This window comes from Melanotaenia boesemani, chromosome 3 (assembly GCF_017639745.1).
Source record: "Melanotaenia boesemani isolate fMelBoe1 chromosome 3, fMelBoe1.pri, whole genome shotgun sequence".
In the NCBI taxonomy this organism is placed as follows: Eukaryota; Metazoa; Chordata; class Actinopteri; order Atheriniformes; family Melanotaeniidae; genus Melanotaenia; species Melanotaenia boesemani.
This window is the reverse complement of record NC_055684.1, coordinates 3,562,220-3,577,749: the sequence shown is the minus strand read 5'-3', so window position 1 is coordinate 3,577,749 and position 15,530 is coordinate 3,562,220. Positions and strand designations below refer to the sequence as shown.

At 39.8% G+C, this 15,530-nt stretch overlaps 1 protein-coding gene across 9 annotated transcripts in view; it reads right to left on the bottom strand.

Annotated features, from left to right (window-relative positions):
- The window catches only part of chl1b (cell adhesion molecule L1-like b), a 76,487-nt gene that overhangs the window by 35,666 nt on the left and 25,291 nt on the right, over positions 1–15,530 (bottom strand). For 8 of the 9 annotated variants that reach the window (XM_041981640.1, XM_041981639.1, XM_041981631.1 and 5 more), the window contains exon 2: positions 3,914–4,103. In XM_041981640.1, coding sequence (XP_041837574.1) covers positions 3,914–4,013 — 100 coding nt within the window. In that variant the 5' untranslated portion in view covers positions 4,014–4,103. Of the gene's footprint in view, positions 1–3,913; positions 4,104–4,231; positions 4,361–15,530 lie in introns of all 9 variants that reach the window. The other variant, XM_041981632.1, reaches the window with a different exon arrangement.

Below are 15,530 nucleotides of genomic sequence, written 5' to 3'. Positions count from 1 at the left end.
CTGTTGCAAAGTCACAAACAACCTTCTGTCTTTATTTAAAATGTTTTTTTTTATCAAATTAATTACTCCTCTTTAGGTATTAATTTTTACATTATATCTTTATCTATTTGTATTTGTTTAGTGTTATTAACTTATTTAATATCTAACTGTATTTTACTTTATTATAGTCTTTTTCTTCTATAGTCTTTATTTTGTTTTTATATATTCGTGAATAAATCCAGTCATTGAAAGTGTTAAACACAGCATCATCAGCTCATGTAAAAAACTTAAACGTTCCCGGTCTGAATGTAACTTCTGTCTCTTCTTTTCTGTCCTGCTGCCAGAAATAGTGTAAATATTCTCAGTAGTTGTATATGTAGTTATTAACTTGTGGTAACTCAGCTGCCATATGTTAGTAAGAAAAAGGAAAATTTGGGGAATTTTTTGCTCCTACTATTCCAGATATTTTGTACGCAGAAATAACTTTGCAGTTGGAAACTGAGCCGAACTCTGGAGCTGATAAACAGGTAACTCATGTGTCAAAATAAAAGAGCTGTCACAAAACACAGTTAAGAAGCGTCTCCCTTTTTTACTTTTTAAATTTAAATTCTTTCAATATTTGAGTGTGAAAATATGTAATTCTGTTCTCAGGCTGAGCGATGGTTATGATGAAAGATCCACCACGAGGGTGAGGTTGATTGTAAACACAACGGATGTAAACACTCCACACATTCTGCAGGGGACGTTTTTTCTGGAACGAACACTGTCAGTCAGACAGGAAACTTTTACTCATAAAAAACGTGGCTCAAGGGTAGAGAGATTTACTGCTACTACTCAGATCAATAAGGATGGCCTTTAAATTCCTATTAAAATAGCTAATTAGCTACTAAATATTCAGCCCTGACGTGGAAATTACTCAATGCTAGCAGGTCCTCTTTGTATGAGGCTACAAAACAATTCAAAAGGGCTTATAAAATGAAAATGCCACATTTATTTAGTAATTTTTTAATCACACAAATCACAACTCAAATTTCATTGTTTCATCAAACTTTCCACCACATTGGCATCAAATAACCATTAAAGAACCTGTGGCCAGTGTGTGTGCAGTGTGCATATTATTCATAAGCAGGTTGGGTTTCATATATTATTTGCTTATAAACTGCGGCCTGTGCATTTACGCTGCCCTCACACACAACACATGAAGACACACTGAATGAACTTGGTGTGAAATCTGAAATAAATCCAGAACATATCCTCACTGTGAGCCTCCCTTACAAAGCATTTACCAAAACCTCAGCAACCTAAACATAGATAAAGATAACACAGATACTGACTGGTACAGAACTGAAAAAAAGCTTTTTCTCAAAGTGAAAAACGTGAAACAGAAGTGAAAGGTCTGTCTCATGAGCTCCATGTCTGCAACACTGGCCTTTCTGAATATAAGCACGTTTACTTTTACACCCAGTGTTACAACATTACAGCTGTTTGATAGTCATGGTATTCTCTTCCTCTATCAGATTTATAGCAGTATACGTATAGCCGGGTTTCTGTGCCATAGGGCAGAAAGCGGACCTTTACCTGATTTATTTAGTAGAGCTGAGCTTCACAACAGAGATAACAGAGCAGTTTACTTAACAAGCCTCTAAAAAGATGGATGGGCACTGAAATCTAAGGCCGGATCAACGTCTTTAGCTAAAAGATTGTGGATCCAGTCCAGTAAAGGAGAGACTGAGGTCCAGTGGGTACCACAAGCAGCAAAGTCTCAAAATACAAAGACTTATTTCCTAAAACTACACAGAGAACATAAACATATGCTTCTTCAGACCCACATACGCGCAGATTTTCTTTGGTAAAATGATTCTCAGTGATGTGTATGAGATTTATTTATTTAGAACAGCTGAGTCTGGGAAAGTGTCTGGAGCTGATTTACTGATTACGCTGCTAGCTTGAAACTTGTCAGTTACATCAATAAATTCATCATCATGGACTATTTAAAGTTCTGCTGTACTTTACATTGTGAAAATAAAGAAATGCTGACTCAAACATGCTGAGAAATGATCAGATTCCCACTTTATTCCTGACAGTGAATGGTTTGAGGTGTCTTCTATAGCAGGTGTCCTTTCTGAATGTGGCAGAGTTTTAACATATTGAGGCTTGAAACTAACATTAGCACCATGCTGCTGGTACTGACAAATAACGACAGAAACTCATTAACTCATTCCGTCCGTATGGACACTGAACAAGAGACCTGCAAAGGGTGGGAATTCTCACGGGCCCCGTGGGACTTGCCACAAATCTCGCGGGATCAGGTGGGATTCACACAGCCTTGGACGGGAGAGGGCAGTCATGTCCTGCCTCCTGTACATGTACATGTGTGTCCTCACTGACTCACAGACAGCAGCATGTAGACGAGAGAAGAAGATGATGAGTGGTATCGAGGAGCTGTAGCTCAAGGTTACGTCGCTTCAAAGTAAAGTAAGAGATGGCACACACAAGTACAAGCTAACTTCCAAACTGTTTTTAAACCTCGGTGCAGTGTGCGCAGTGGCCCGTCGTTACTAGTGGTGCAGGTCACATGACTTGGGATTTAAAATCTAATCCTACGTAGGTCTCTGAAAATGTGTTTATTAAGGTTTATGGCAAACCAACTTGCTATACATGTGCATGTATGTGCAACCCTTCTTGTTGGAGAAAATGCATTTTGTTAGGAGTAAAAATAATCATTTTAAAAAAGAAAAACGGATTTTTATGGCGCTAAGCTTAGCTGGTTGAATAGCCGGCTCATGGGCTGTGACTACACAGCTCCTCCATTCATCTGGCGCAGATGCGATTCCCGGCCTGGAGCCTTTTCCTGCAGGTCACTTCCGCTGTTTCTGACTCGTTGTCTCTGACTCGTTGTCTCTGACTCGTTGTCTCTGACTCGTTGTCTCTGACTCGTTCATGTGCAGCAACTGTGTCAGAAGGCCTATCTGGTCATCTATCTAGCTAATAACATCTTGAAGAAAGTTACAATTAACACCTGATATGATTAACATGGGGGAACTGAGGGACATGGAATTTGGGAAAGAATAAAATGGATTTCATCTGATGCTTTCCTTACATTTACGTTTCTCATGTTTCCTAGTGTTAAGTGCATTATCGAGCATAATAACCATAGTTGTGTTTCCATTACATTTGTAAAATTTCTACAGTTGCGTTTTGCAGGTGTTTCTATTGAATATTGTTTAGCGCATCAGCTGTTATTCTCATAAAATCTCACTTTCAGGAGGATGGAGATAATTCTCTGTAAAACTCAGCTTTTCGCTGTATTTGCTATAAAGGATGGCAGTTATATTTTTTTTTAATTATTTGTAAAAATACTTCCGTCTCCTCCAGCGTCTACTCATACTCGGTCGTTTTTACTTGAAATGAACTGGTCACGTGAGCAGGACATGTACATGAGGAAAAAGTGTTTCCATTACATATAATTCTATATCCACACATCTGAAAACCACCTCATAAGAGGGTAAAAACCTTTTAGCGATATTTGATTTTTTTTTTTTTTAATGTAGGCGTTTCTGTTGCCAGTTTTTTATTGTGATATTTAGGTTTTGCGCAATTCTAAGTGTAAAGGAAATGTGATATGGGAAATCACTTAAAAAACTTCACAAAATTCACCTCATTTAGTTTTGCAGCTGTAAAGGAAACACCGAGCCTAGCTGCTGGTCACACGTGACTGTTTTCTTTACAGGGATCATTCTGAAAACATCAAGTGGAGATGAAGTGTGATACTGAAATTGTCTTGTGACAGTTTTGCATTTTTATTTCTGAACTAAACTGTGTATTTGTTGCAGTGAGCTTTGTTTTGTGCTCTAACCATCACAGAATGATCTGTAAAAGTTCCTCTGGTAAAACGTATGATGTAATGATGTTTCATAGTACAATAAAAACTCACCTTCTAGCGGGATGTCAAAGGCTGCAGATGCATGAAAGGCACAAATACAAGTGATGGCGATGAGCCTGGCAGCCAGTCCTGGACTTCTCTGTAACCTCATGGTTTTGCTGTAGGATGTTGGACGGTCAACAAATGAATCTTTTCCTCTGTGTCCTCAGTTCATCTTCCTGGTGGGCTAACAGTGCCGTACCTGTGAAAGCAACACAAATGGAGAAGGCCCCATGAATCCACCCACCTGCTGGCATACCCCGAACATAACAAATCCCCTGGGACTTGGAGTCTGGCTGCTCTCAACCAGCCAGGCAGAACCGTGCACACCTCATACTTTCATGTGTGTCAGCAGGGACTCGGCTCTGCTCTGGATCTGATTTTTGCTTTAACAAAGAAATATTCACGTTAAAGTCTCTGTTCAAGCGTTCTTTCCTGGGGCTCTGAATGTTTTGTTGTCTGTGGAGGTGACACACAAAGAACATTTTCAACGCAACAATAAAAATAAATAAATAAATACAGTGAGAAGCTTGTGGATCTATTCTATCCCAGCAGATATTCAACATTATGGCCAGTAACAGAATGGAGTCTAAAACCAAGCCAAGTCTGAAACCTCCATTAAAATGACCATCAAAGTTAAGCAGATTTTAAGCTTTGATCCGTGGCTGCAGTTCCTGATAACAATAACTGAAAAAATAAAGAATGCAGACAACCACTTTATCTATTACTGCAGCAAACACAGCTGCCTTAGAGGGCTGAGACTTAAAAAGCGTGCATACTTAGCAGTCAGACAGAGTAAGCTGTCTGCACTGGCTGTAGAATACAGAGCGCCGCATCATTTTCCACCTAACAAACCAAAGTCTGAGCCATAATGAAAAAAAGAGAGCGGAGCAACGTATGGGAATTGTAATGTCCGACACGATGCTCTGTGAACCCTCTGGGGTTTCAGTTCATTAGCCCCTTCTTATTATATCGCCTCCGACCCGGCTCAGCAGGTCACGCTGGAATAATTAGCTCAACAGCCAAACTGGCCAGTAATAAGAGAATCAAGCGATAATAAGTGAACATCGGTGTTTTAAAGAAATGTGAACTGGTGAGGCCGACGGTCTACAGGGAGTCTGCTGACGTTCGTGTAAAACAGAAATACTTTAACATGCAAGGAGCGCCACAAGGATGAAGTCCTGCAATTCCATTTACTCTGGTGTTGATACAGGATCCAATTAGTTTCAAAGAAGGAGTGTGAATGTGTGTGTGTTGTTAATCCTTAAAACCCAGACATTTTTTGCAGTTTTTGGCTGGCCTGGTTTTTTAATATTAAAAAAAGCACGTAGAAGCTCAATGCTTTTGATCCCAGGCAGCATTCAGACATGTTTTCAGGACGGCCTCAGTTGTCAGATTATAAGGCTAAAATAATGTAGACCAAGTCTTGGCTTTCAGGAGAAAAGATGCTGGCAATGAAACAAGCAAACATAGTTACTCATGTTCCTCCAGGCATGTTTTTTTGTTGTTGTTGCTATTTGCAGTTTTTTAATGCAGTTATTTACCAACTATTCTCCCAAAACCAAATATTTTTATTTTGGCAAATAAAAAATGTCTTCTTGGTTTTCTTCCACCCATAGAGGCGCTTTATGTTAGTTCTTTTTAGACAGACCTAGAACTGTCTTGTCCCCTTTTGATCTTTGGCTGCTTGTGATTGGACTTCACCGTCCCCACTTTAAGGTATCTGACTGGTCAACAGTTTGACAGGAAGTGACTCCATCATAATTTCTCTTAGCAGAGCTGGGTTTGGATTTTTAACACTTATAATAACTCTCCTCAACAGCTTGTTGTCAAATGCTGCTCAAACATGTTGCTGCTGCAGCAGGACACTCCCAACACTGCTGGACAGCGGCCCTCGAGGACTGACTTTGGGCAATCCTGATATAGTCTCTGAATAAAACTACATTTTGTGGATGGATTGTAAACCTCCTGGACAGAATACAAATGCCTGGAAAACTTCTGTAGATCAACTAAAGGGTAAGCAATCGATCACTATTTATCCCACAGAGATATACACACTACTGTTTCTGAGAAATTATTGACAATAAAAGCGTTAATGCTCAGGGGCACCAGAGTTTTAAGGGTTAAACAGCAGTAACTAAAATATGACTGGTACTGTTAAACATCTTCAATCAGCTATCCAGCTAGGAGAGCAGCCTGGATCCAGCTCAGCCTACTTTCTAATCAACTTGCTTCCTCAACAAATTCATCAGCCAACACTGAGGAGACGTACATGAATAACAGATCTGCTTCGGACGGACGGACAGACGGACGGACACCTCCTACAGCTCCTACACCTCCTACAGCTCCTACACCTCCTACAGCTCCACCAAGGTTGCAGACAATACGTGAGCTACACATAATAACTATCAACCCCACTCAATCACAATTCATGCCTATTGACTTTTGTCCTAGCAAAAGAATTATATGTCAAAGTTAGACGTCATGTAGAAGAATGCCTCGGGCTTTCCTTTGTTTCAGCCTTTCTCAGACACAATGATTTATGTTGCTGAAACAAATTCAGATCAAATGGTGGGGCTTTGCACTAATTGCTTTTTGCTTTGGTGGTGAGGTTGGCCTGGTTAAGTGGAGAGGTTGTTAGGGTGGGGGTTACAATCCCCACAAGAGAATGTTTCTCATTATCTTATGTTGCTGGCCAAAATCTTTTACCTTCCTAACACCAGCTTAGATGGATTACACTTTGTTCAAACTGTGCTTGATCACTTGCCTTCTGATTTAATTTGTTCACCCCTACTTACTGAGGAACAACGCGGCCATCTGGCTGAGGGAGGTCTGCTCAGAGCTTAACTGCTGCGAGTAATGTCTGTATTTGACTCAAAAGAGTATGTGTCTGTTGAACCTATATTATTGAGGGCCTCCCCTCAAAGCATGGCTGATTTACAGACCGCAGCGTATTCTTGATCCCCGCCCATTTTGAGGGCTATCACACGACCTTGAGATTGATGAAGCTGGCAAGAGGTTTAAAAACTGCTCACTGTGGGAAGGCCTGTAGGAACCCCAACCTTACTTAGACAAAGCTCAGAGGGAAAGGATGCTCAAAGTTGGAGGGAAATAAAGCAAAGTAGACCAAATAAGAGCTGCCTCAGTACCTGAATGACATATGCGGAACATTTGAACTTATTTCTTATCAACAAGACAAGGACATAGTTTAAAAATGTATTATTTCTTAAAACTACACAATAACCTCATTTCCAATCATCATTACTGCCTTTACATCAATAAAAAGCAGATGTTTATAAAACACTAACTTTCTCAAATGGTATGATGTAACAATATTTTCCAGGACTGTGGAAAAGACAACAATAATCAGCTTATAATTTTCTCCCACTAATCTCAACGTACAGATTGTGGCAGAAATGTGTTAGGTCAACAACGTACTTGCCTTTAATCAGGCATACAAGTGTCCATCATGGCCGTCTCTGTCATGTCTCTTCTGATAGGGGTCAGTTTTCCCAGCCGCTTCCGAACGCATCCCCAGTTTTTCCGTATGATTGCTGATGGGCTCCAGCTGGGCTGCGCCCTTTATATACCTGTGTGTGACAACTTATCCCTGCCAGATCGTCTCGGTTTATCCCTGCACGTATCCAGCCTCTGTTTGCAGCCTGTTTTCCCGTTTGTCTGCCTGCCTGCCTGTCGTCGACCCTGTATTCCGGTACCTGGATATTCGCCTCTGCCCGCTCCCTGACTGGTAACTCTGCCTTGATTAGTGATTGGATCTCCTGTATAACCGACCTCTGGATTGCTCTCTGCAATTTGTCTCTAGATCACAGACTTGGCTTTTCTGCTCCGTCGGAAGACACGGAAGCACCTGCTTTCGTGATAGTCATGGTCCAGTTACCTGAGTTCTCTTCGCATTCTAATCATCCTGTTCGATAAAACTCCTTCACCTATCCCTGGGTTTCTGAGCTTTCTTGAGGCCAACCTCCGGGTGCGTGACAGTCTCACATATTTAGCATTTGCTTGAAACATCATTTGTGCACTTCCTCAGAAATTAAAGTTACATGTTATCAAGCTGCAATATTCAAGTAACCAGTAGGAGAAATGTAGGGACCAATTTGAATGGATCCAAGGCCACAACAACAAAATAAAAAATAAAAACAGATAGTGTCAAAGACTAGACTTTATGTGTTTGGTTTACATACCATCTCCAGTAACACTGCTGCAGTTTTTCTGCTGTGATCTCAAAACGATCCAAATGCTAACATCATCTATTGACACCATGTTAATCATCTGAATTGAAGTTAATCTATGCAAACAAAAAGTTAAAAAGTGTCTCAGCCTAAGCTTAATCAAGGCAGATGCTGATCTTTATTAGAGAAAATTTAACTGCAAAATTTTTCAGCTGATTTCCATTTTCTTATAAAAGGTCTGACCAGTCAAGTTAAACATTTAAATCAATGCTACACAAGGCAAGTTTATTTCTTTAGCAAAGTCAACCACAGGGTGATTTAAAATGCTTTACACAATACAAGAAGCATAATTTAACATTATGAATAAAATAAAGGAGAAAAAGAAAGGACACTGGATAAAAGTATTAAAACATGATCAAGTCTAAATATTTAAGCTAAAAAGGAACAGATGCAGATTTGGACTTCAAAATAAAAGATATTGAAATACAGCAGAGAACTAGTGACTCTTTAATTTGGATTTAAAACACAGAGTGTTTCCACTGATCTACACAACTTCTGACTCTGTTTGATGGCACTTCAGTTTCTTTTGTTTTTCCCCAGCCTGGAGGATCCCGTTACAGCTGTGTTTTGCTTTACAGCACCGTATCACAGAGCTGGATAACAACACATCGGCAGTTTTAGACAAGCACTGAAATGCAAGAGGACATTTTCAGAAGAAGCAAGGAAAGTATAGAAAGTAAGACACAAAGCAAGATATTAGTCAACATCAAAATGACTCGTACTGGCTGGAGAGATCTCAGAGAAGAGACAGGATACATCGTTAGATAACAACTGTGTGATAATCTGCCCAAGTTTAGTAGCGTGGTTTTAAGAACTTCAGTCAATAGAAGGCAAAATCATTTTTGTTATTTTTGTTGTAATTAAAGATAATTAAATTTTGTCTTTGTGAAAAAAGAATCAACTTTATGTAACTTCTACCTTTTCGCTAAAACAGTACCACGATAAAAGGGCTCCTTAAAACCTAAACACAAAGCTTCAGGTGTCAGGACGAAGCTAAAGTAGCTACCAAAGTAGCATCATCCACTTTATGATCCAGATTATAGGTCTGTAATGTGTTTCTCTTTATTATATGTTTCAAAATATGACAAATGTGAATAAACAAAACAAGATTTTTTATGCAAACCTTTAGTTTAAAATAAAAAGTTTTTTTTTTAAATAGTTATGAATTTCTTGTAATACTAAGTAGTATGTGGAGTTTTTACCTCTTTTTTTCTATTTTTCAAAGCAGGTATATCCACTAAATACATCCACTAAAACAACATGAACAGGGATACGATCAGGCTTTGGTTCAAGGCGCCTGTTGATTTGACAGCATGTGGATCACTGAGTTCACTAAACTCAGTTGTTGTGAATACAGAACAAACTACAGCTGCCTTTAGGACCGGTACCAATGATCAATGGTTCCCTCCTTGATCATGATGCCATTTCATACAGCTAACCCATCATCCCGTACAATTATGCTAATGCTGCAGATTAGAGCTAAATTACCATCTTCAACGGCATTTTCATAGCAAAAATAAATCTGTAAAAGCTCATTTCTAGTATGCGAAACTGCAAGTTGTCCCTGCTAAAGATGATAAATATTGTGTTTACTCTGTTCTTGAACAGGATTTTGGCTTGTGTTGCAGCACACATGACACAAATTTTTCATGTCAACTCTTTATAAGGAGCTCAGCCAGTAGCTCTGACGCTGGAGAGACCGGTCCTCGTCCATCTGCCCCTGCTGGTGAGCCCCTCATGGACCCGCTGCAGTTCGCCTACCTGCCTGACAATGGGGTGGATGATGCCATCATATACGCCCTTCACACCTCCCTCACCCATGTGTAGCTGGGGTGGACCATCACCTTACTACATGGATTTCAAACTACCTCTGAGTCGGAGCACCACTTCTCTGCAGGGAACGGTTCTGGCTCCTTTCCTGTTCACCCTCCACACTGCAGACTTTTCATACACCATCACGCCATCTCCAGAAGTTTGTTTTTTTACTAATTGCAATATTATATTTTCTTATATGTATATGATAAATATCTTCTTTTCTTTGTTTTTTATGGATGTAGTATGAACTGGGCCACAAGTAGAAGCGAGAGCTGCAACTAATGACTATTCTGATAGTCGATTAGTCATCGACTGGTCGACTAATCGGATTAAGTATCTCATGATTATTATAAATGGCTCAAATTTCACTTTCAGCTTTGAAATCTTGTATGAGGTTGTTATGTAAGTTCGGCGTTCCTCCTCTTTAAATATTCGAGCACTGCAGACGTACTTCCGTGGTCCGCTTTACAAACCTCACATGTATTTAATTTAATTTGTAAGTTTAGTGTGAAGTTATCCCAGACTTTTGATGTCCTCTGCTGCCGTTTTGTTCCCTCATTGGTTGCCATATTTTTCTCCTAGCATATGTTATTGAGCGTGTGCAACTCTCAGCAGTTGTTTTGTTGTTTTGTTTTGTTTTTTGCAGACAATAGTCGACTATTTTTATTGTCGACAATGTCAACTAATACTCTTCATACAACCATGACAGCATTTTACTTGAACGAAACCAGTTAAGCTACTTTAGCTCAGCTCTCGTTAGTGAGTTCATTTTAAGTCTTGCAGCTTTTCTTCACACTACTGTAACCATTGCACACTTTATTACAGTGCAGCTTCGACCACCTCTTAGATGAAGAACCATTTCTGGCACCGGTCCATGGTACAACTGGCAACCTCACGCTGAGTATTTTTCTCTGTAGCTGTACTTTAGCCATCTAGTCTGATTTTGCTCCTGAATTCTGACCCATAAAAAGCTGTAAGGACGGTATAAGGTTTACTAGGAAAATGAAAGACACCAGCAGGTTGCTTTCTAGAGATTTCCCCACACTCCTGAATGTGTTGTTTAATGGGTTGGGGTCCAAGCTCAGCTATTCAAAGTTGACTACAGTAAACTCTTTAATTTGTCGCCATCTGCTCCTTTTTTCCACAAAGACAAACGGGACGGAGAAGTGTGGGGCTACTGTAGTTTAATGCAATAGGATTAAGCAGATCCCCGTCTTGTCAGGCTGGATTAAAATATTCTCCTCACTAAAGAGCTGTGACAGGAAGACAGTGGCCCCACACTCCCCCTCTCATGATCCTGGTTTAATGCCTCCACGCTGATTCCCATTTGATCATTTAAGGACGATTAAAGCAACGGCCGAGCTGATTAGAGCGAAGCAGTTATCGACTCGTGTATAAAAAGTGTCCAAACAGAATCTCATTTAAATAGCAGATCTCACACTCTGAATCTCAGAGAAAAAGAGAACATAAAAATAGTAGAACTTCTTTTCCCCCCTTTCCCCCCTCTTTGCCTTGAGTTGTTGTTTTTCTCCTCACTCTGCTGGATTTGAATCAGATTGTGCTCTGACTGATGGTGATAAACATCACTATTATTCTAAAAGCTTTGCAATGCAGTTAATCTCTTATTCAACTATGAGCAGCAGGGACAACACAGAAATAAGACGCTAGATGAGTTTAGGAAGGAGGACCAATATAAGATCATTTGCTTGCCAAACTGAGATTTGACTCAATATTACAGCTACTGGAAAAAAAAGTAAGCATACATTTCCTACTTTCATTTAAAAGGAACAGAGCAAAATTACATATTTGTTAATAAGGCAATAAGAAAAAGAATGAGGAGACTGACTGTTGTCTGTTATTGGCCAGCATGGCATGAAGCTGATGACAGACAGCTATGCAGCCTTTGTTATGTTTCCCTCAGACTTCGCTGTCATGATCATGGGCTGTGTGTGGGTCATGTTCGTCATTTTCTAGTTATGGTTTTGGGTTATAGTTCTGGTTTTTGTCATTAGTTTCTGCTTTAAGAACATGGTTTGGGTTTTTGGTTTTGTCATGTTAAGTTAGTTTTTCCCTTCTGTGCTCTGTGGTTTCTGTTTCTGCCTCGTTAGAACACCTGGTTTAATTATTCATCCACGTCACCTGTTTCTCATTACTCCATCCCTGTATATATGCCCTTGGTTTTCAGTTACTCCTGGTCAGATCCTTATATGTGGTATGTTATCTGGTTTATCCCTGCTGCGTGTGGTTCCCTGTCCTGTGGTTTGGAATTAAAACCTTGTCACCTGCAATGTTCTGCCTCCTGCCTTGACTGCCTGCAATTGGGTCTTCACCTCCGCCGCAATTCATGACACTTCGCTGTCATTGTTCACATCTGAACAGGTTATTTACAGGAAGTAAACAGAAATCAGGAACAGCAGGAACCAAATCAGCCTTTCACCACCTGAAGAAAATATCTAGAATACAGGGACTGATGGCTCAACATGATTTAGAAAATCCTGTTTATGTTTTCAGTCATTTGGTTTTTACAGATGCTGCTGTTTGTGTCCTCACAAAGGCTGAAAAAAGAGAAGAATATCACTCCGTATTCACATCTCTACACTGGCTTTCTGTAAAAATTGATTTTAAAAGGTTTGCTACTGGTGTCCAAGGCACTGGGTGGTACCGGTCTAAAATATATATATCTGATCTGATGATTTCATGTGAGCCACCAGGACTTCTATCAGGGTCATCTGGGTCAAGTTTAGGTCTAGTTTGCTTTTCATCCCGAGAGTTCAAATTAAACATGTAGATTTTCTGCTTTTAATTAAGGTAGAGTGAAAATTATAAGTAAATAAATCTGGACACAAAACAAAGTGTTTTTCTTTTAAATATGCTGTATTTTCTGGCATGTGATGGTGATGATGATGATGATGGTGATGATGATCTTTTTGTATTTTGTTTTCTGTTTCTCTCCGTTTGATATAGTTGTCAAGTATAAACACTGAACGTCTCTGCAGCCACGGTGGATACTGGAACCACCAGCACCTCTCCGTGTTTTCTACAATTTCCCTGAAATTTTGCGGTTTTCTGAGAGCGCCATTGCTCCCCTAAGCGATCCGTTAAACACACCCAGACTGCAAGACTGCCACCTGCTTACGGAGGTCGGCAGTAATCCCTACATGCAGGACCACTTCTAAAATGCCTTCAAATTAAAGGCTGAATTTTAAAATAATTTTTTTTTTGTTTTAATGGTCTTTTTTTTTTTTTTACCAAGAATTGCACCGTATGCACGAACACAGCTAGAATTATGACCAGACTGAGATAAAAGTTTGCCTACATGGACAAAAATGTATTTAATGATCCACAAGGTTTAATGTTCTCATAATGTCCTCTAATAAAGTTCTAGATACAGACTAATATCAGCAGCAGTTTCACCAAATCACTGTAAAATGAGAAAATTAAATCTAAATAAAGCTACTTTTGGACTAAAATAGTTACCAAACATTAAATAAACAAATAAAATAAATAAACAAAATCTACAAGCACGAATAAAGTATTGTGACATTTACAGGGGGTCACTGAATGTCACCGAGAACAGCGTCACATTTAAGAGTGGTGATTGGTTGGTGAAGTTAAGGAGGTGGGTCCCTTCGTGTGGAAAGAGGACCGACTGAGTCGGTACAGAGCCGATCTTACAGCTACAAGTGGCTGCTAGTGTCACATCCCAGGAAACAGGCCTGAGGTTGTGGTTTATGCAAAGACTGCTGTGTGGTTGCATATTGCCCCTAGTTTTAAAGAGGGGTCCTAACAGCTAGCAAAATTGTTTGCCTCCACAAAAGCTGAGGCTATGTTTTCAGCAGCGTTTGGTTGTCTTATTTGTCTGTTGGCAACATAACTTAAAAAGTTAAATCTTAGAAATGGAATAAGGAACAAGTGGTTATATTTTGGGGTGGTCTTGATCAAACAGGAATCGTTAAAAGGTTTCTTTCCAGTGTAGAGAGGGATTTTATGATGATTTTGCCATTGAAGCTTCTTCTCCTTTTGTCAGGACAACTGTTAAATTCCCCACACTGCAACTTTATTTCTGGCATTTTATGTATTTTGTTTTAGCTTTTTTCTTTCTGTTTATATTTATTTTTCTTTTCAATGCACTTGTTATTGCTTCCTGCATCTATAATGCTTTTAATGTTTTATATAAGGTACTTCATCTTGTACATAAAATGTCCTGTACAAACAAACCTTGCCTTTCAGAGTAAAATCAGAGTGCTGAAATTCGGTGGATAAAGAGGTCCAGCTTTATATTTAGCAAAAGCTGTATACATTGGCAGAAACACAGCACATTATTTTTAACAACTTTTTGTTACTAAGATTTGTTAATAAAGAATAAAAGAAAAAGAGCGATCTTGACATTAATCAAAATGTTATTGTGGCAGTAGGTGGAGGACCGAGGACAGGCTGTCAGGAGTAGGAGGCAGACAGATATAAAGTGGCTGCACTGATGAACTGTTGGGGTTTGTGACCCTTCACTCTCTATGAACTCATGATGAAGGGCCTGCATGAACCAGCGACAGAGGGGATACGCTGGAAACCACCTGCAGCTCTACAGCTGGAAGCTCGTGTTTCTAGCTGGGATGGGACGTATTGGAATATGAGCATTTATAGTCTCGTTCATTTGGGAAACGAGAGAACAAACAGCTTGAGAGGCTTGCAACCACGTCCCATCAGTAATTTTTATGAAAGCGCTCTGCTTTTATTTCACAAACAAAAGAGCATGAAGGCCTTTTCAAGCCTCTAATTAGCTGCTCTTTTGTGTGTCTGAGTGGTTTGTCTCTAAATTGTGAAGCTCCGCTTATAATATTCAAGCTGAATCGTAAACTGTACAAGACCTTCAGTAACATCTTTGTGAAACGGCTCTTTCTTTCTGGATTATGAATTTTAATTATAGTCCGCTGGTTCATTTATAAGTTGAAGTGATCACCAGAGCATTTCATATGACCGCGTAATAAATCCTGTATGTGCTGTCTGCTTAAACAACGTACAGATGGAGTCACAGCCACACTGTAAATGTGTTCAAGCAAAAGTAAAATAAAAATCAAATAGGACCCTGCACCTGTCCACATCACAGCTTACAGTTTTTTTTTTCATCCTCCCTCTGATCTGTTCACTTTGAAGTCCCACAGGAGTGCCAGTTGCTCCGGACAATAATCACATTAGTGTGTGAGCTCCACTGAGTAGCCGGCAGAGAGATGAATTCATAAGTTGGACTGTGGGGACGGGTATTATTTTGTGGGAACTAACACAGCGTTCTCCTCTCCACATTCATTCACTTTCCTCTGACGGATGCTGGCAATTTCCCCGGACGAAACTGTGCCACAGCTAGACATGATCGATGGTTCTTATATCCTCAATCCTTACCTCCATCAGACCACAAAGCAATTTATTTCTGCCAACTACCAAGAATTTCTGAGGTCCCCACAGAGGCACAAAACCCACATCGTTACAGGGACATCTCTGCCACTCCGTCTACATTGTAATCCCCTCAGATGTCTCATAAACATACAGTCGACATGATCATTTCAGCCTGT